The 20409-nt window shown below is 38.7% G+C and overlaps 1 protein-coding gene across 3 annotated transcripts in view; it reads left to right on the forward strand.

Moving 5' to 3' along the window:
- The window catches only part of PCF11 (PCF11 cleavage and polyadenylation factor subunit), a 21200-nt gene extending 999 nt beyond the window's left edge, over positions 1 to 20201 (forward strand). The window contains exons 2-17 of one of the 3 annotated variants that reach the window (XM_010576553.1): positions 3422 to 4142; positions 4570 to 4695; positions 6996 to 7184; positions 7602 to 7793; positions 8648 to 9756; positions 10022 to 10211; positions 10306 to 10948; positions 11035 to 12527; positions 13846 to 13933; positions 14658 to 14777; positions 15299 to 15407; positions 15992 to 16175; positions 16653 to 16808; positions 17888 to 17980; positions 18506 to 18541; positions 19167 to 20201. In XM_010576553.1, coding sequence (XP_010574855.1) covers positions 3957 to 4142; positions 4570 to 4695; positions 6996 to 7184; positions 7602 to 7793; positions 8648 to 9756; positions 10022 to 10211; positions 10306 to 10948; positions 11035 to 12527; positions 13846 to 13933; positions 14658 to 14777; positions 15299 to 15407; positions 15992 to 16175; positions 16653 to 16808; positions 17888 to 17980; positions 18506 to 18541; positions 19167 to 19376 — 5124 coding nt within the window. In that variant the 5' untranslated portion in view covers positions 3422 to 3956 and the 3' untranslated portion in view covers positions 19377 to 20201. Of the gene's footprint in view, positions 1 to 3414; positions 4143 to 4569; positions 4696 to 6995; positions 7185 to 7601; positions 7794 to 8647; positions 9757 to 10021; positions 10212 to 10305; positions 10949 to 11034; positions 12528 to 13845; positions 13934 to 14657; positions 14778 to 15298; positions 15408 to 15991; positions 16176 to 16652; positions 16809 to 17887; positions 17981 to 18505; positions 18542 to 19166 lie in introns of all 3 variants that reach the window. The other 2 variants (XM_010576554.1, XM_010576552.1) reach the window with 2 other exon arrangements.
- Positions 20202 to 20409: the final 208 nt, after the last annotated feature.

Consider the following 20409-nt stretch of genomic DNA (forward strand, 5'->3'; position numbering starts at 1 on the left):
GCGGTGCTGGGGGGCGGGTCGGGCGAGGCGGCGGGGCTCAGGGGACGTGGAGGTAGTTGGGGGAGGTGGCGGCTGATGAGGGGGCGAGCAGAGAGAGCCAGGATTCCGACGGAGCTGGATGGAGGGTGCCGGGGACTCGGGGCGGGGAGGGGAGCGCCCCGGCCGGGGCAGTGGGGAGAGGGCCAGGAGGCTGCGGCCGCTGTGGGGGAAGCAGGCGGAGGGGAAGCGTGTCTTAGGTGGGATCAGGGAGCACGGGGCGAGGCGTCGGGGGCTCCTCCTTCCATCGCTGAGCTTCTGCTTCTACCCTCCACCCCACAGGGAGCAGGGGACTCGAGGGAGGGGAACTGCCCCCACACCACCCCGTTCGTAGCAGGGGGGAGGGTTTGGGACTCGCCCCACCAAAAGCTCTGGGAGGGCAGCGTGGCTCGCGATTTAAGCCCCGTGTAAATACCAGACACAACATGGCGGCCTGGCAGTGACTGGGCAGCAGCACCTCGCCCTTGTAGCTGGGCTTTCCCCCTACGTGGAGCCAGGATTCAGTGTCTCGAATCTGGTGTCTAAACCCTTGTATTTAGCGATTTCGACAGCAGACGAATATTGCGATCATTAGAGAGGGCCTGACTGGGAGATACTGTGGAGGGTTGGGGTTTTTTTGGGGGTAGTTTAAAGGAATAAAAATAAGGTTAAGTTTATAGCACGCAAATTGTCCACTTCTGAAGGGCTAAATATAATGACTTTTAAGTATCAGTTAAGGCTATTTTCCCAGTGCGGTCCCTGTGAGGTATTATTTTGCGGGGGGTGGGCACCCTTATCTTATAGAAAAGTTTGTGGGTGAAAGGTGATCATCTGTTCCGGATAGAAAATTGTGTGTGGTGGTGATGGGGATTGTTTTGCTCTGCCTGATTAGAGAAAATTCTGTGGGCTTGGGATAATCTGTTTGGATTTCAGGTGATCTGTGCCCTGAGTAATGCTAGTGTTGTGTGCGTATTTAATTTATTTTGGCTAGAGAAGTTTATTGGTTGAGGATGGGGAAGAAGAAATTCTCCCTGACTGTAGAAACTGCAGCAGCCTGTAGGATCCTAACATGGCGTCTGAAAGGCACATGATATAAAAAGAAGGGAAAGAGGAGGCTCCCTCTGAGCCCAACCCAGGCAGTTGCTGACATCAGTCAGCCACAGCACATGGATGGGGGTTTACAGCACCTTTTTAACAAGAGCATTTTGTAAGAAAAGGGTTCTTCTTTCAATCCCCCCCCTATTCGTGCCAGTCACCCCTCCCCCGTTGTTTCCCTTGCTCCCTCTGATCTCAGGTGTTCAAAGGCTTTTTTCCTTTGGCTTTAAATCGTGGTTTATAATGGTGAGAATTGTACTATCTTAATGATGGGGAGGGAAGGATCTCTTAAGTTATTTAATCTATCTTTCTATCAATGCAGGATGGCTTTTTAGTGTTCCACAGACCTCTTCCAGTCTAGTTTTAAATGCTGCCAGTGGCCGAGTTTGGCCATTCCTTGGGGAGGTGACCTCATAATCTAATAGATCTCACCATTATATCTCCTAAAGGGCAGTGGATGTGTATAAAATGATTTGTGATAAATATCAATGCTGTCAAATTTTTTTTTTTTTCATTTCTGGGTGATTTAGAGCCTGCCCTGAAGTGTGTTTTTTTTAAAGATGTCTTAAATCCTGTATCAATGGTTAGTTTTACCTAGTTACTGTTTGTGACTGTGGTTTATTCAAGGCAAGTTTTTAGTTGTTTCTGGGAAAGTGATCTCCTTTACTAAGCCACTTTTAAAAAGTGTTGCCTGGAGACAGTTTGTTTAGTGTAAAACTTGAGTGGTCTGCTTTACAATTTAATAAATGGTTCTGAAATGTGTGACTGGTATTATAAAATTTGTAAATAAAAAGTGTGAAATATGTATTTGTCTTTTTATTTACCATTGTATAGTGCAGAATTTGTTTCCAAGACCCATTTTGTATACAAGGTTGGTTTTTTTAAACAAATTTTTGCACGAGTTTGTGACTTGGGGTTCAATTGCCAGATATGATTTTAAACTTGAAATCTTTTAGGAAACTAATAAAAAAGAGCCACACATTTCCAACAGTAGCTTTTCTACATTATTTGAAGGAACAGTGGGAATTCTGTAATGAAGTCTTTAATATTATGCTGATGAGCTCAGAGTTAGCGTTCTTCTGTGTTCTGGTGATTATGCGGCGCCTCCCTGCCTTTTGGTTAGTGTCATGTGGGCACCTTTCTTGCTAGGGGATACTGTATAGACCACCTGAAAACAAAATACATTCAAGTCTGGGATTCCCTTTTGTGGTTATTGGAATATGTACTAGATACCTTGACATGATAAACATTTCCAGAAGAGAAAACTTAAATATTCCAACCATATTTAAGTCATGGTTCTTAAAATGTGACACCTGAGTATCTTATATTTGAAGCAGGGTATGCTGATGAGCTTCTAATTCTGTGCCGTAGTTTGAAGTAGGCTTCCTTACTAGATTACGGTGCTTCCATGTGTGATTACTTCTAACAGTCTGATGCATAATGAAAGTGACAGTTAAACTTGTCACAGTGCCTTTGCTACTAAGTGATTCCCCAGCATCTCAAACTTGAAGCTTAGCTAAGTATTATGAGCTACTTCCATACATTGGTGAAATGGAAGAATATGACATACCGTGTCAGTAGCTCCTGGTCATAGGTACTTCTGAGACAGCTCTTTGTTTCCGTAACAGCTGACTTTAAAAGTCAGAAATGGTGCATTGTCCTTTCTAATAAAGGCAGGCATTCAGAACTTAAAAGTTAGTGGTTTTAATGTGCCATTGTGCAGACTGCTTTAAAGAAGAAACCAGTATTCCACAGACATTTTAATATTAAGTAGCTGTAGACCCACAGTCTTTGTTTTTTGAGGCCAGAGAGATGCATTTATTCTAACACTGTTGCATATTAGCTTGTTTACAGCTCAGTATTACATTGTAGTGTGAGATAGGCTTTTAATGTGCTGCAATTAGTTAACTGCATTTTTCTGTTGTCTTACGTACAAAATACACCACCTGCCTGTTTTTACTTTTTTTCAATATGCTCAAAGGCAGTGACACCCCCCCTCACCCCCCACCCCAACTAACAAGGAATTCTACCCTCTTCAATATTAAGTTTCAGGTCACAGTAAATTAATACACATTTAAGGGCGAGGAGACATTGCGATTTACCCATATAAAAATATTGTTGACTTGGTGCCCTTCTGTGAACCACCTTAAAGGGGAAGGAATTAAATCTAAAATTGTAAAGCAAGAGCACTTCCACACACTTGTCTGAACAACGGGGCTGCGAAGTAAGGTGTCGTTAATTAACTGAGTAGCCTATCCTGTTGAAAATGAGCAGTGAGTGAAGTTATTCTGGTTTTATCCTGAGCTTACAGGATGGTGAACAGGACTTAAAGTATTATGAGTGGATGCTCTTCTAAGGGTATCACGGTCAACACACGGCTTGTGGTGGTGTCTTTCATGTTGTCCTCTTCAACAAGTCTGTGTACTTGCTGATGTTTTCTGGAACTTTGCTGTGCCTTCTGCTTTGTGAAAGCCAACGGTGGGCATTAAAATCACCTTGATTTGGGCCAGTAGTGCTTTGTGTACGTTAGAAGTCGCTGTAGCGGTCCAGCGTCACCACACTTCTATCGCACAAACTTGCTACAAGTTTTTTGAAAATGGATTTTAAAAAAACCCCAAACAACTAAACAACAAAAACCCAAGCCTTCTCTTGTAGCAAAGATGTGTCCAGAGTTTGAAGACTCCCTTCTGTGAAAATCATGGTTGCAGTTCCTGAGCTTGTCTGTGTATTTACCCGGTCGACTAGATGATTGAGTTTTGTCTGCATTTTGAACTTTGTTCTGACTGTGCATTTTTGCATGCACTCTGGAAATCTGAACTGTCACTATCTACAAGTGCCAAGAGAGAATGGGACTCCTTGCTCTGTCCGTTTGGATTACAGTGAAATATTTGTTACCTATTCTGCGTGTAGTTTATGAAAAGACTGTTGATACTCGACATGTAATCTACGGCTGCAGAAGTTCACTAATTTGGGCTGTTTGCCAGAAGTCTGATTTGTGTTCTGTGAAATCCAGAAAAACAAGCATTCAGGAGGTTTGAATTATGAACTATTTTTTAGAAGTTCCTTGAAGTGCTAACGATGGTTTCCTGCTAAAGTTACTTTCTCAAGTGGGTTTTGAAAGGTTACACTCAGTACACTAGCGGCAATACTGTCTTGTGGGCTGCTTTTTTCTTCTTTTTTTTCCCCCCCCCTTTTTCCAAAGCTTTGATACGCAAACAAAATAATCTAAGGTGTTCCTTTTTTATGTGATAGACCCACTGCGTTATACTTTGAACTGAGTATCGATTTTCCAGAATAAGTTTTTGTATAAACAAAAAATCCCAAGCCAAATCCCTTGGTGTTTATAGTGGCAACCAAAAAGAGAGGTCTGTATTTCTGGGATTGGTAATCCCTTTATTTAAAAAGCTTAAAATATGTTTTTGTTGTACTAAACTTCTCAGTTTCTTTTTATTACTCCAGGCTCCTGCATCAGAGAAGCTCCCTGTTATGTACCTTATGGATTCCATTGTCAAGAATGTGGGAAGAGAATATCTTACTGCATTTACTAAAAACCTAGTTGCAACATTTATTTGTGTATTTGAAAAGGTATATACACTTTCAGAAAAGTTCTGTATTCTAAGCAAAATTTGTTCCTGGTAAAATAAATACATGCTTTCAGTTTTGGGTTTTCTTGGGTGGTGAACTATACAAATGGATTGTTTTTTATAAATCTCAGTATTGTATCTATACTGTGGAGGATTATTCCTGCTGCTATCAAGCACGAAAGTTACATGTTAGCTGAAAGATGCAAAGTCTTACTTAATTTAATTTGGTTCATAACCATTTGTAATTTTCCTATCCAGGCAAGATTTTACTAACAGTATTTTGGTTACTGATTGCTTACCTGGATGGACTTTTTGTAATGTATAAACCAATCAATTATGAATTGTTGGTTTGTTTTTGAGATAGTCTTTATGCGAAGAATAGACTGAGAATCAGTTTATTGTGGATTTCTCAGAGCTTCTCTCTCTGTAGTTAGATTTGTCTGATTTATTTAATTCATGATGTGCAAAATGAGTGCTTAAACTGTGAAGAGTGAATAGCACTGACACCTTATTCTCTCCTGGTGGTCTGTGATTTGAAAAAAATGCTGGTTGGGGGAAAGGGTCTTAGAATGTATTGCTATATTACATTACAAACACGTGTTTTAATTTCATTCAACAGTGAAAACTGCTGCCATATCTTTTAATTTTTGCTCTTAATCTTTAAACCCAATGAAGCAATTGTGCATATTCCTCAGTGAGAAAGGCAAATCATAGTCCAGTTTTTGGAAGGCTGGGCTTGAATGGGTGTAAGTTGGATCAGAAGTGAAGGGTTAAATTTGGTTTCCTGTATGCTATAAGAAAGTGGCATCTCATATGAATGAGATGAATGGAGCTTTTGCATATTTATCTACCATTACATATCAGTGAGGATCTGAGATCCCAGTATGCTTTATACGTGGTTTTCAGATGTAAAATGCATGATGAAATAAGGAATAGATTGTAATAATGACCACAGAACACTTAAACTCCTGTATGTAGAGTAGATAAGATAGGTAGACGCTTACTTGTTTCTTCAGTACTAGATTGTGAATGTTCTTTTACTGAGTTGCATTTAATGTTGCAGCTGAAGCTCTGGATAATAATTAATTTTCAGAGTTTTATAGGTTAACTGTCTACTAAGCTAACTAGAAATGTTTAATTAATGTGTATTAATTAAATGTGTAAAGTAGCAGTCACTTCTAATAGCTTAATTGGTCGTGTTAAAAGATGCAAGTAGAACTCCAGTACTGACATTGTTAAAAATTTTTTTTTATCAGTAAATGGTCACTAAAGTATCTTTAGACACTTGATGAAGTCAGAAACTTCTGCTCAGTCATTTCTGCACCTTTTGCAGTGAACTTCATACCCTCTCATTGAAAATTGTATAGAGGCACCCCCCCAGTAGCTAAGTATGAATTATTTTTGTTGAAGTTCCTGCTCCTCCCTGAAAGAACCTCCAAACTTTCCAGACTATTCTTTGTCTTGCTGTAATATCTTAAAAATAAAACTGCAGCAAACCCCATCTGCGTAGTCAATGATTGAATTGGGATATTGGCATTAGGACAGCTGCATATGTTTTGTCCTCAAGTGTTTTTCATTTATTGTTTAATTGAACTACTCAAGTTATGAGATGACCTAAATTTTGCTTTACTGTAAATTTCTAACTTACCTGTCATGAGATAATCCAAACTAATTGTTTGTGAAGAGGTAAAATGGGCACTGGTCCTACAAGTGTGCTTGATCTATGGCTCACAGATGGGTCTAATTTTGCAGCTGGACTGAAATATAATTGACTTCATTTTAGCTAATACCCTTTTTGTTGCATTTGTTGGAAAAAAAAATCCTTCAGTGACTAAACAGCTGAGCAAAACACCTTTTCTGTTCACAAAGTTTGTTGTTTCCTGATTTGTTTATCATTGTTACACTCCATTCAGCACAAACACTTTAATAATGTATTGTCTCAGAGGCTGTTGCCTTTCAATATTTTTGTTACTGTATTTTTTCCACAGAAATTGGGCAAGTAAAATGAGAATTTTGGTAATGGAAAAGTTGAAAGAAAATTCTCAGAGAATGGTAATACACAATAAAACCTTCAAATGGCCTTGAAACAACAATTCTACATTTGAACTTCTGTTACTCGTTCCGTTGGTATAGACGTATGATCTGCACTGCTTATAAATTCTGTATAGCAAGTTCAATGTGTTAAAATGCCAAACTGTTGATAGAAATAGGAAATAAATGAAATCTTAAGTTCTACAGAAAAGTTTTAAGAAATTGTTTTATATTAACTTAACAAGCCATAGAATTGTTTTATTGTTTTAGGTGGATGAAAATACTAGGAAAAGTTTATTTAAATTACGCTCCACATGGGATGATATTTTTCCTTTGAAGAAACTATATGCACTTGATGTCAGAGTCAACTCATTAGATCCTGCTTGGCCAATTAAACCTCTGCCCCCAAATGTGAATACTTCTAGCATCCATGTGAATCCTAAATTTTTAAATAAATCGGTAAGTCTTTATGCCTACTGTGTGAACAGATGGTAATACGTGTAGTTTTCATTGTTTGTATGCTGCTTTTTGACAATTTAGTATATTAAGAATGAAGTATCTGACGTTTGTAGACAGGTAAGAGGAATTTCCGAATTCAGAATATTTGATGGGTTTGGGTTTTATATTTCAAAACTGTATTCTAGATTTTTGGAACACTGATTAATTTATATTAAATCATGTACACCTGTCACAGCAGGCAAATTCTAATGGGGCAAAAGTTTCAAATTCTTTTAGTTATATTTTGCATTAAAAATGCAATTTATAACTGTTATACAAACTAAGTCGCAGTACTGGATCATGATAACAGTTCAGGGAGGTGGAGTTAGTTGATTCCATCAGGATTTTAAATGTAACTTTTTTTTATTCTGTTTTTAGCCAGAGGAATCTACTGCACCTACCTCTGCTGTCACTTCTGGTGCCTCTACTCCTCCAGCTGTTCCTGAAATACAAAAGAATTTGACACAGGAGCAACTGATAAGGCAGCAATTGCTTGCAAAGCAAAAGCAGTTGTTAGAACTTCAGCAAAAAAAATTAGAGCTGGAGCTGGAACAAACTAAAGCACAGTTGGTGAGTAAGATAGTTGATGAAACTTTTATAGTTGGGACTCACTCTCTTTTGGACAGTACTTAGCTATACTGGTAACTGCCCTACATTATTTTTTTGTCATGATAGAGAAGCATAGCTATTTTAGGACTAGAGTAATGCAAGTTGATCTGGGGTTCCTGAACAGTATTTGTTACCTAAAAACCTTAAGGGTTACACTCAAAATAGAGGTAAAAAAAAAGGTGAAGTTCTTGGTTTTCTGTTTTTAACTTCTCTCCAAAGTGATGCCTGCCAATGATCCTTGTCTTCCACCTCTTCTTGCGGCTTACAGCAAACCAGGCTTTTCCAAATATATTTGCTCTTAGAGACCAAGGAAGCGTGATTGTTGGAAATAAAGGCACTTTCCTCATTAGGTCAGGTTGGTTTGATGCCACCATCTGAAGATGGTGGTTAAGCTGTATTTTTTACATGCGTAATTGAAAGTCTTGCTATGTTGACAGTTGATGGTACCAAAATAAAGCATCTTTGCAGTGTAGAAATACGAAAATTATATCAGATAGTTGGCAGCTTAGTTGCCTTGAACACGTGGAATATATAGAAAGACTAATGCTGTAATGAGAACATGTGCCTAAGTAACATGTTTTGCAGTATTGACTTTGTAGTACTGATTTGCATTATATTGAATTTGATCTTTTGTAATGGTACTGCATTATTTTAGCACTTTTGATTAACAATTAATGGGTCATTTGAATTAAATGGTTGAATCTCGTAACTTTCAAGACATTTCTATTTATACTTTTGGTTTCGAGACAGACTATGATCATCTTGGGGTAGGAGTTATGTCATGCAGATTAATGCTGGATTTTTTCCTATTTCAGGCTGTATCTCTTAGTGTTCAGCAAGGATCATCTACTATAGCTTCAGTTCCAGCACCTTCCAAGCAACACATGTCTCCCACACCTCACATGACAGTTAAACCACCTCATCAGACTGCTGTGCAATCCGAAAAAAACAAACCATCCCCAAGTCCTCCACTTCATGATATCAAAATAGTAAATAGGGATCCCCGACTTAATAGGATGGCTCAACATTCTTCTCATGCTAAAGATCAATCTCATAGGAAAGAATTTCCACCAAACACAACTAGTCAGTCTGATACCAAGGCAAACAAAACAACACAGGCTGAAAAACAAAACTCAACAAAGCAAGAAAAATTGAAAGCAAGTGAAAAAACACAAAAGAAAGAACTTGACCAGTCAGAAGCAAAATCTAAATCACCATCCCCTTTGAAAAATAAGCTACCCAATGCTAAAGATACTAAAAGCCAGGAATGTGAAAGCACAAAAGTATCTGAAATTAGTAAGCGGGATCCAAGACTGAAAAGACATCTTCAAGATAAGTCAGAGGGCAAAGAGGAGGAGGTGAAAGAAAAGCGGAGAAGTACAGAGAAAAAAGAAAAAGAGGAACATAAGACATGTGAACATAGACCAGTAGGCAGCAGAAATAAAGTGATTAATGGTGCTGTTCAGAAACAAGACACGACTACAGAGGAGTCAGAAAAACAGGGTGGAAAACAAGGGAGATCAAGTAATAGAAAACGGTCACGATCACGCTCTCCTAAGGCACGGTCACCATCTACGCATTCTCCAAAAAGACGAGAGAGGAGATCACCGAAAAGAAGACTTAGGAGTTTATCTCCCACTTCATCAACTCCTAAAATAGGAAAGATACGTCAGATAGGCCCTAAGCAGTCTCATGTTGAAGAAGGCACACAAGCAGCAAGAGATGAAAGAAATTCTAATAAGAGAAACGTTAAACAAGAGGTGCGAGATCCGAGGAGAGTGAAAAAAGCCCAAGAAGACAGGCCCCAAGAAGCAGCAAGCCAGCATTCTACAAAAGTGTCTCCTGATCCAAAGGAGAATGCAGAAAATTGGCAAGGATCCAAATCAGGCAAGAGGTGGAAATCTGGTTGGGAAGAAAATAAAAAGTAAGTTACTATCATTTAAACGACTTCTATTTAAAGTCAGTGGAAATTCTGCTGCTGACTTCAGTATAGTTGGCTTTGGGAGGCAATGTTCAGGTTGTTAAAATTGATAAGTTTAACTTACTTCTACTAGTGAAATATGGAAGTGATACGTACTTAGATTCTAAGGTGATAGTGCTGTTTTGCCATGATCAGTTCTAATAGGGATGTAACAGTTATGTCCTGAATAAAGGAGTAATCTGTATTTTAAATACATTCTTGCTTTCAGCTCACAGCAGAATGAAGAACACCAAGCACTTGGTAAATCCCCTCACCAAAGACACCGGGAAAACTGGCCTGCTGGCAAAGGAATTTTATCACCCCGAGCACCAAAGCAGCAGCACCGCTTAAGTGTGGATGCCAATTTACAGATCCCCAAAGAATTGACATCTGCAAGCAAGAGGGAATTACTTAAGAAGGTAATATTGGTAAATCTGTCTTCATAGAAGTATCCTGGGTATAGTTTGCTTTTCTTTTCTCTTTGGAAGTCTAAACTTTAACTTTATATTCTAGGCAAATGAACGTTTAACATCTGGTGAAATAACACAAGATGAGTTCCTCATGGTAGCTCATCAGATCCGACAGCTGTTCCAATATCAGGAAGGAAAGCACAGATGTAATGTCTGGGATAACCCTACAGAAGAAAAATGTGGTTTGAAGAAGAAACCTCTTCTGTCGGATGCAGAACTAACATATTATGAACATAAGGCTAAACTAAAACGAACACAAGTTCAGCATTCATTGTCAAGGCTTGATCTGTTGGATCCTGATGATATTTTGGATTATCATATACCCGATGCATTGCTTTCTGGAATAGAATGTGAGCAAGCAAAAGCCAAGCGTGGAGTACAGTTCGACAGAAAAGAACCGTTTGGAGAAAGATCAAGGAGACACTCTCCTGTAAGTGGCACTAACAGACCTTTTGCCGATAACCTCTCACCACTTGAGAGTCGACGAAGACTTGAGGAACAAAATGCTACTAAAGGAGCAAGAGGTTCTAAGAACTTTGATCCTTATGACAGCTGGGGAGAGTCAGATGAATTTAGAGATGCTCTCAGACAACAGGGGAAAAGCACAACAGAGTTCCAGAAAATAGACGGTGATGCAATCTGCAGATTTGATAATCGTGAAGACAGACAGCTTCTTGGGCAAGCTGGTATGTGCTTTTCTTTTATTTTAAATCTGTTAAGTAATTGGCAACATTTTAGTGACTGGTTATCTGGTTTGTTCTGGGTTGTTTAGGTGTTCGAGAGGAACCAAGATCACCATTCAGTGAACGTTTCAAAAGAACTAGATATGAAGATCCAGAGAAAGCACCGTTTCCGGAAAGTCCAGGATCAAGATTTGGAAGCATTGAAGCAAAGCAGAGGATAAGCGCACTAATGGAAGACAGACCTCTATTTGATGGCTCACCTAGACAGGCTGCTGCAAGGGTTGGGGTAGATGGACAAGGAAGTCCTTTTGTTGATGGTCCTGCTGCTGGTTCAAGTTCCAGAATTGATGGGCCACCTGGACAGGCTGCTATGAGATTTGAGGGGCCTTTGGTGGGGGCTGGTGCCTCTCAGTTTGATGGACCACTAGCAGGAGCAGGGGGAGCTGGACCCCTAAGATTTGATGGGCCACCAGGGCAGCTCGCAGGGGCCCTGAGGTTTGAAGGACCCCCAGGACAGGTTGGTGGAGGAGGTCCACTGAGGTTTGAGGGACCTCTTGGGCAGATAGGTGGGCCTCTGCGATTCGAGGGGCCTGCAGGGCAGCCTGTAGGTGGTCCTAGATTTGAAGGACCTGGGGTTGGTCTCAGGTTTGAGGGTCCCCGTGGTCAGCCTTCAGGTGGTCTCAGGTTTGAGGGACCTCACGGTCAACCTATGGGGCCTCGAGGTCAACCAGGGGGTGGTCTCAGGTTTGAGGGACCCCATGGTCAGCCCTTGGGGCCTCATGGTCAACCAGGAGGTGGCCTCAGGTTTGAGGGGCCACATTTACAGCCATTGGGGCCCCATGGTCAACCTGGAGGTGGCCTCAGATTTGAGGGGCCACATGGTCAGCCTATGGGGCCACATGGACCATCAGGTGGTGGGCTCAGGTTTGAGGGGCCACATGGACCATCAGGTGGTGGGCTCAGATTGGAAGGACCACATGGTCAGCCAGGTGTGGGTCCTAGGTTGATTGATGGACCAGTACACCAGGGAGCTGGTGGACTTAGATTTGATGGTCCTCTGGGTCGGGCCGGTCCGAGATTTGATGGTTGTCACGCAGCTGGATTTGATGGTCAGCCTGGACAGCTGTCTCTCTTGCAAAGATTTGATGGAATTCATGGACAGCCTGGTCCAAGATTTGAAAGGGCACCTGGCCAGCAGGCACAACCCCGATTTGATACAGCCATACCTCAAAGATTTGATGGACCTCACCAGCCAGCCTCTAGATTTGACTTGCCCCTTGGCCTTCAAGGTGCACGTTTTGAAAATGTAGCTAACCATCCTGCCTCAAGACTAGAAATGTCACCATATGGACAAGGTGGTCCGTTTGTTGATCATCCCGGCCAGGGCTACAATGGACCATCTCATGGGATGCAGTTCCAGAGACCGGATATATTTGATGGTTCGCCTGGACCAAATTTCAATGGACCAGCTGGCCCAGGAGCACAGAACTTCCCATTGAGAGCTGGACATTACTTTGATGAAAAAGGTCTTCAGGGTCCTCAATATGGAAACTTCAATAATATGCCAATGGGAAGTAATCAGGTAAGAACTGATTGCATTAAACGGTTTGCTTGGAGAAGTGTTTTTGTGTAGAGAATTAGAAGGTTTTATTCCTTTAAAAATTGAAGATTTTTCTGAAGAGCTGGCAGACTGGGAGCCAGTTTCAAGCTAAAAAAGTCATCCTTCTTCAGCAGTTTATATATAATTTAAGGACATGTTTTGCTATTTTTTAAGAATTAAACAAAATAGTGGATCTTTACGATCACTTTGTAGCTCAGAATGTGACAGTGAAATAAGTATTTTTAACTTGAAAACAAAACTAGGTACTTGGAAGCCTGGGGTGTTTTCATTAAACTTGCACAAAAGTGAATTCTGTGATGATGAAAGATGATGTAAGTGAATATACATGATTCATTTTTCTAAGAGGTGTAGAATTAAAATGGACCAAAATAATTCTGTTGTCTTTTTGCAGCTGTTAGTACTGGTGACAAGCCAGTTTTAAAGAGATACCCATAACTTGGGGGAATTGAGAAAGATGCGGACATTGTTGAATTACAGTCTTTTAAAATTATCTTGGCACTGGCATGCTTTATGAGTTAGTTGTCTTTGCTGTTGCGTGTTAGAAGTGTTCTCGAAAGGGGAAAATGATACTTTACATCAGTGAACATGATGTCATCTCTTTCAGTAGATTAGAGATTTTAGAGAGAATTTTTCATTTGGGGGATAATAATTGAACATGAAGAGTTAACTGATTGTACAAAAGCAGGTAATGTGTCCTGCTGACCTGTAATGGGATAAAATTTTAAATAATTTGCAAATCCAGAAAGCAGCTAACCCATTTTTATTATGGGTGTGTTATAAAAACTGTTTTTCTACCTGAAGCTTACCGTAGCTGGTTTGCTGAAAAGTTCTGCTTTAAAGATGTGTTTCATATAGTGAATGCTATTTCAGTATTTGTATAAGAATTGTAGCATTTGTTAATAGACGTTTACTGGTTTCTCAGGTTTCTTTCTGATGAGCTCTGTTTTGGTGAACAGGAGCAATTTAAAAGGAAGTACTGTGTTTGGAAAATGTGACTGAAGGCTCGATAGGTAGAAGAAAAGGTGTTTTTTTTAATTTAAATGTTAGGCAAAATGAGTATGTGTTCTGAAATTTTTCTAGTGGGAAATGAAAATGAGGGAAAGGTAACATAGTCATTTGTGGACCTTTCAATACCAAACTGACATGGTTCACTCCTGGAAGGAGTTTAATATATATAAAATTATTGAGAAACATCTAGAAGTTAATGATAAAATTAAAAAAACCCTAAGTTTATAATGGCATTATTATACAAAAAATACTTAAATGTTTACTTTCACAGGTTTCTCTCATGTCTGCTCAAGCAGGGCCTTACGGCCAAGGTCAACAGTATTTGCCAAATCCTGGAAGTTTTGTTCAGAACCCTGCAGGTCTGTAACAAAATAATTAACTTCCTTTTATTTCTTTTGGATTGTTCTGTTTGTTAGTAGCCACAAAAATTACCCTTTTGTAATGTCCTGGTGTGCTAGGTCTGTGTGGTCTAAGGGAAGCCTTCTCAGTGAGGTGGCCATAGATGTGGTTTCTGTAGTACCTTCATCTCTTAAGTGTTTTCCCTCAAATGGTGAAGGCTTTCATTAGTCTTCATTAACCATGTGGTTTTGGTAGTTGTGCTAGAAAAAAAAAATCAAAAGGGAAATTTTGGTCTGCTTTTCTGGAAGGCACCAGTCTGTAGGTCTGGCTTGAATTTGTCAGGGTGTGTAAACATTGCCAGTATGTGAGTGGTTAGTAATGAAAAGCTTCTAAAAACATCATAAATGGTTAAAGTACGTGATGAAGTCAGTAGGTCCTGGTGAAATATTTCAGCATAAAATAAGAAAAATACTGCATTTCAGTAAACACTATCCAGTAGAAATCTGTGTATTGGCAACCAGCTCAGATAGCACTTCAGAATACATTATGAAGGAAGCTGTTGCAAGGGAAGAAATTAGCCAAGGACTAGACATAAAGCAAATAGAGTTGGTAAATAATTTGAAATAAAAAAATGGAAGAAACAGGAGGCAGAAGGAAGAGTGTGTTGTGAAATATGCTGATAAAAGTGAAGTAAATTTCTAATGCTAACCTGTTGTCTCCTTGAATGTCAATGTTTTTTCCCAGGAGCCCTTCCACATTCATATCCTGATAACCACCTTGGACAGCTTGATGTCAATGAATTGTTTGCTAAACTGCTGTCAACAGGGATCCTCAAACTGTCAAAAACTGACTCCACTTCAGCACGTATGTAGATCCATTATGTTCTAACTACTCAGTTTATCCACAGCTGAAGTGTAAAGCTAAGTATAAGAACTTCTGTGAACTGCACTTTTTTTTTTTTAAACTGAACTTTTGGGGGGGGGGAGGAATTTAGTGCATGTGATGGAGTAAATGCTTAGTATCTGGTTTAATTTGTACGCTTCAGCTATCCAGAGCAGTCAGTTTTGTCTTTGATGCGGTGCCTCCGTAACTCAGATTCCTGTCAGTTTCTGAAATATTTCTGTGTCTCTGAAGACTGAATTTTAATGCCAAAGACAGAGGTGAAATACTGTCTTCCTGAATTGAAATTCTGAGTAACTTGCAGTATCTTGTATGCTTTTTTTAATGATGTTAGAGGATGACTGACTTGGCTATTGCACACTTGTACTTTAGTGTAGTCAGATCGTATTTATTAACATTCGACTAAAAATAACTTTCATGAGCATGTCACTTCTTTCTGATAATGTACTGAAACTTTGATAAAATGGTATCTTTATGCTTTCTAGAAGTGAATGAAACATCAGCCCAGCCAGCTGCTGAAGAGGAAGATGATGACCAGAATGAAGATCAAAATGTTCCAGACCTCACTAACTTCACAGTTGAAGAACTTAGACAGTGCGTATAGTAGAATGAGTTTACAGTGTAGTAAGAATCGTGACATGGTAGTATCTAGATAGTTAATCCAAGACAGCTGAGAGCTTTTAAAAGATTATATGTCACTTTTTCTTGATGTTAGCCTTGAAGAACTTGAGGGAGGAAAAAGAGGCAAAATTAACCTGGGAAAACTCTCTTTACACAAGTTGCATGTTGTTACTTAATCAGTAAGGTTGTGATATGTATTGAAGCCAGTGTTTCTTCGTTACTACTAATTTTACCACCTTTGTGGTAGTGTGCAAAGCTGAGCCAAATGCGAGTGTTGCCATTTTATGCACTATTAGGTGATGAAGCTAGTAGGCATGAAACAGAGCACTAGCGTGTTTCTCATGAATAGTTAATATGAACCCGTTGTTTGTGATTTGAATGTATCAATTGGTTGTGTTACAAAAATCAGGAAGAATTTAGCTATATTGTGTGCTTTAATCTTACAATACATTCATGCTTTTCCTCTACTCTTGTGGGCATATGAAATGACTTACTGAGAAACTTCTTACCTGTTTCTTTTCAAAGAAGTGTTAAGACTTTTTTTTCCCTTCTTGTAGGCGCTATGATAGTGTTATAAATCGACTGTACACTGGAATTCAGTGTTACTCATGTGGAATGAGGTTCACTACTTCACAGACAGATGTTTATGCAGATCATTTAGATTGGCATTATCGTCAGAACCGGACAGAAAAAGATGTTAGCAGAAAAATTACACACAGAAGATGGTACTACAGTTTAACAGTAAGTAATGCAGTATGTGTCTTGATAAATTACAGGCTGGATTCTGTGTTTTACTTGTTTATGTGCTGTAGGATTGCAGTTGAAGTTTACATGGTCACGGGAGTTGGCCTTTGGTAAACAATGATGTCTTAGATATTTCAAGTAGTTCTCAAATGCCTGTCAAAACACAAAAGTCAATTGTATGATGAACAATAAACAGTTTGAAGCTATTGGTACTGTTTTCATCGCACTGAGGATGGAATGGAAATCGAAGGATAGTGGTTTTTCTGAAAAAAGCTTTTTTTGAAGTGTAGCATTGTGAGAAAGCGTGCACTGTGCTCATGCTGCATGTGAGGAGCACTTCGGTTTTAATGAAGTAAGATCTATTAAATATGCTACTTTTGGAATGTCTTCTCTTCCTGCTTCAACCCAATGTATTTTTTAAACATTTCTGGCTATTCATCAGTGTCTGAGTGTGAATGAAAACTTTTTCCTCAGGACTGGATTGAATTTGAAGAAATAGCCGATCTAGAGGAGCGTGCAAAAAGCCAGTTTTTTGAAAAAGCTCATGAAGAGGTGGTGTTGAAGACACAAGAAGCTGCGAAAGAGAAGGAGTTTCAGAGTGTCCCTGCTGGACCAGCTGGAGCAGTTGAGGTAAGTTCCAGCTTGCCTTTATTAGTCCAGATACTGAGAATCATCTAATACTTCAAGGAAGTTTACAGCATTCTTTCATACAGTAGGCTATATGTAGACTGAAGTCTTGTTCTTGGACCTCTGTGCAACTACTTCGTAGGTAGTGTATTTGTGTGTGTAATGGTTGTTTTGCAGGGGCAGATAGTAGTATGAATCTCCTGTAGTTCAAAAAAATTTACACCGATTGGCATCCCACCATTTTAGCAAAATTGAAACGGGCAAAGTGTGTTAATTTACTGAATGTTTCCGTAGAAAGAGTAAATAGAGCAAGTGAATTGGAAATAGTCCTTTGTTATTCAAATTATGATGGTGTTTGCTGGGTTTTTGATACCTTGACCCAGAAATTTCTTTTTCATTAGAAGATGGGCATTAGGACAAAGTAATATCTCAATCTTAAAGTAACTACTAGATATGTATTTTGGTAGATGAATTGGTGTAGTAATCAAATACAAATGTTAGTAGCATTACAATTTAGTTTTACAAACTAAGCCTCTAAGAAACTAGCTATCAAGCCATGAAGGCCTTAGTTTTAATTTCAAAAAATACCTTTTGTGCTTCATTCTCTGAGGTGATTATTTTGCACAGAAGTACTAAAAATGTTAATGCTTCATCTAAAAGTTCTGCCTTTTTAATTTGAGACTCTCCATTAAGGGGAAGAGTGAAGGTAATGCCATAAATAAAATCAATTAAATACCTGTACTGTATTGTCTTAAATGACAGTAAAATGGCATTAGATGGTTACAAAGTGTTTTGCAGAGACTGCCTAGCTAAAAGGGCAAAGCTTACCTTTCTCAAGTGACAGCAATCTTGAAGGCCAGACAATGATCATTGTGCAGTCTGCAAGCTATACGCAAAGAATTTTTAAGTAAAGTTTTCTAAAGTTATTTTTAAAGTGTGAATGAAAGATCATGTTGTAGTCTTAATGTATTTATCTTAATTTAAAAGACCCTTTTTTGACTGTTACTAGGTTCTTGAAGTTAATGTGTTTAGTAAATTGTTACAATAACATCATTTATCTCATTACTCTAATAACTTTTCAGAGCTGTGAAATTTGCCAAGAGCAATTTGAACAGTATTGGGATGAGGAAGAGGAAGAGTGGCACCTGAAGAATGCTATCAGAGTAGATGAAAAGGTAATCTGATCATACTTACATGTGATACTTATTTATAGTAAAACAACCCGAAGAATTATAGCAAAAAAAAAAAGGGGGGTGCGGAGGGAGGGCCAACAGTGCTTTCTCTACTGACACATTCCCATGGTAGTTTTTCTGGCTTCCAAGTACATAAATACCTCAACCTTCGGAAGCGCTTGAAGTCCTGGTATATCATTAGTATAGGGTCACTAACCTTCCCTTATACTGCAGTGCTAAAATAAAAATGAATGTCTCTATATATGGGTGTAGATATTGGTTCAATTATTTCTGTATACAGCTGTACACAAACAATTCCCAATGCTTACCAGGCTTTTGTATGATAACTTTTCCTAAATAAACATACACAAAATCTTTTCCCAGTTACATTTGACACCATACTTGGCCTGCTTATTCCATTGTTTTTCTAGACAAATTGTGTGATGTGTGTAATTGACACTGTTCTGTTCATAACCAGTGATCCTGCTATAATTTATGTATTTAAATTTTATAACAATTCTTTTTCAGATTTACCATCCATCTTGCTACGAAGATTACCAAAACGTAAGTGAATCCTTCTTCATATTCTTTGAAGGATTTTGCTTTCAGTTTGTTTGCTTGATCTCTGACTTTGCAGGGAGCAGATGTGTTCAGAATGTGCTACCTGTTTCTGTTGCCTATGACTAGACAAAGAATCGAAGGCTTTGGGCATAGCAAGTATATAATACAGAATTAGCTAAGATGTATTTCTTGTTGTGATGTACTGTGACAGCTTGTGTGTCATACATGACTAAAGCAAAACCATGGTTTGAAAACACATCATGCATTTATTGTTGAGTAATGTGCGTAATCTTAGGAATTTGCAAAAATGGAGTAAATGGGTGTTGGTGTGTGTTACATTTTTAAGGCTTTGGGAGTTACCATTCCCCTGGGGATAGCAGGGAATACTTTATGGTAATGTGTTAAGCATTTCATCCCTGCTTGGATGATACCCTTTCAAAGTAATTGTGAAAAAGTAATGCTATTAAAGAATAAATCTGTTTTCTTAGGATCTTGATAAAGTAGAAGTTTGGATTTTTTAGTGCTTGACTGTCAACTTGTTTTCATTTTGAAAAAGAGTAAAAGGGATAAGAAGCTAAAAATCGTTGTTTTAATGTGTGTTAATGCTACATTGACTTTCACTCTGCAGACATCATCATTTGATTGCACACCATCTCCCAGCAAGACTCCTGTAGAAAATCCACTAAATATAATGTTGAACATTGTTAAACAAGAAACACCAGAGTCCTGCGACTCACCTAAAGTCAAAGAAGAACCTGATGACACCCCTACTGCCTGTGCAGAAGAGAGCACACCTGCATCTACAGATATCAAGACAGAACCTGATGAGTCTGTTTAAATGAACTGAGGTATGAATTCTTTTTTTTACAGAAGAGCTGCTGTGTTAACTCTGGAAGGCAAATACTTTTTATATGAAATAAAAATGTTCAACTGAGGCAGGGCCTCAACTACTGTTTGGTTAATAAATACATTTTTGTATTTGAATTTCTTATTGCCTGCACAGTTTCAGGTGTCATTGTGTGAAAGTTCTGTAGATGCGTGAAAATTTAATGGAATGAAATGGTATATGTAAAAATGTACGATTTTCACTTGTGGAAATGTAAATTATAAATAAAAGATATTTTTGCTATATATGGAGTGTAATGTTTATGCACACCATCAAATGAAGTGTTTCTGTACTTTTTTCAGTTGAAATGGAATTAAAAAGAACTTTTGCTCAATAAGATTCAGAAAAATGCTGAAAGCAAGTAACTTCCTCCAGTTATCCCATAGGTGGGTTATCAAGGGAAGCAGTGCAGGAGCTTCTCAGACAGACAACCGTACATTTATTTTCTTTTTAAACTTATTTGAACAAACTCACATATCCAGATATTTAAAAAACAAACAAACAAAAAAAAAACAAACCAAAAAGTTCTGGGTAGAAGGGGAAAATTTAACAAACGAACTGGAGTGCTTGATTGTGAACACAAGTGCCAACAAACAGTTAACAAACCAGGATGCCTGGTAGTTAAGACATTTTTAATGATTTTTTTTTTTTTCAATTAGTCAAACACATAAGAATTTAATACAGCTGAACAAACTTTCTTTATGTTACAGGGGGGAATGAATGTAAGAATGCTCATCTGAAACATGGTTAACAGGTTTTTTTGTTGCTTATGACTGGACTTAGATGGTAAACCAGATATCCTGAGATGTTAATATTTCTTAAATGTAATAAATAAAATTAAGCATATATTTGAGTGTCAGTCTTTTCCTTTCAGTAACGGGTTTGTGTGGCTGGCATGTTTGTGGGATTGGAAATAACCATACAATTGTGTGTCTGAGAACAATACGCATTTAATGTCTTATTTGCTCTGCCATGTGTTTAGTGC

Source organism: Haliaeetus leucocephalus, unplaced genomic scaffold (assembly GCF_000737465.1).
Source record: "Haliaeetus leucocephalus isolate CR32 unplaced genomic scaffold, Haliaeetus_leucocephalus-4.0 Scaffold536, whole genome shotgun sequence".
Classification (NCBI taxonomy): domain Eukaryota; kingdom Metazoa; phylum Chordata; class Aves; order Accipitriformes; family Accipitridae; genus Haliaeetus; species Haliaeetus leucocephalus.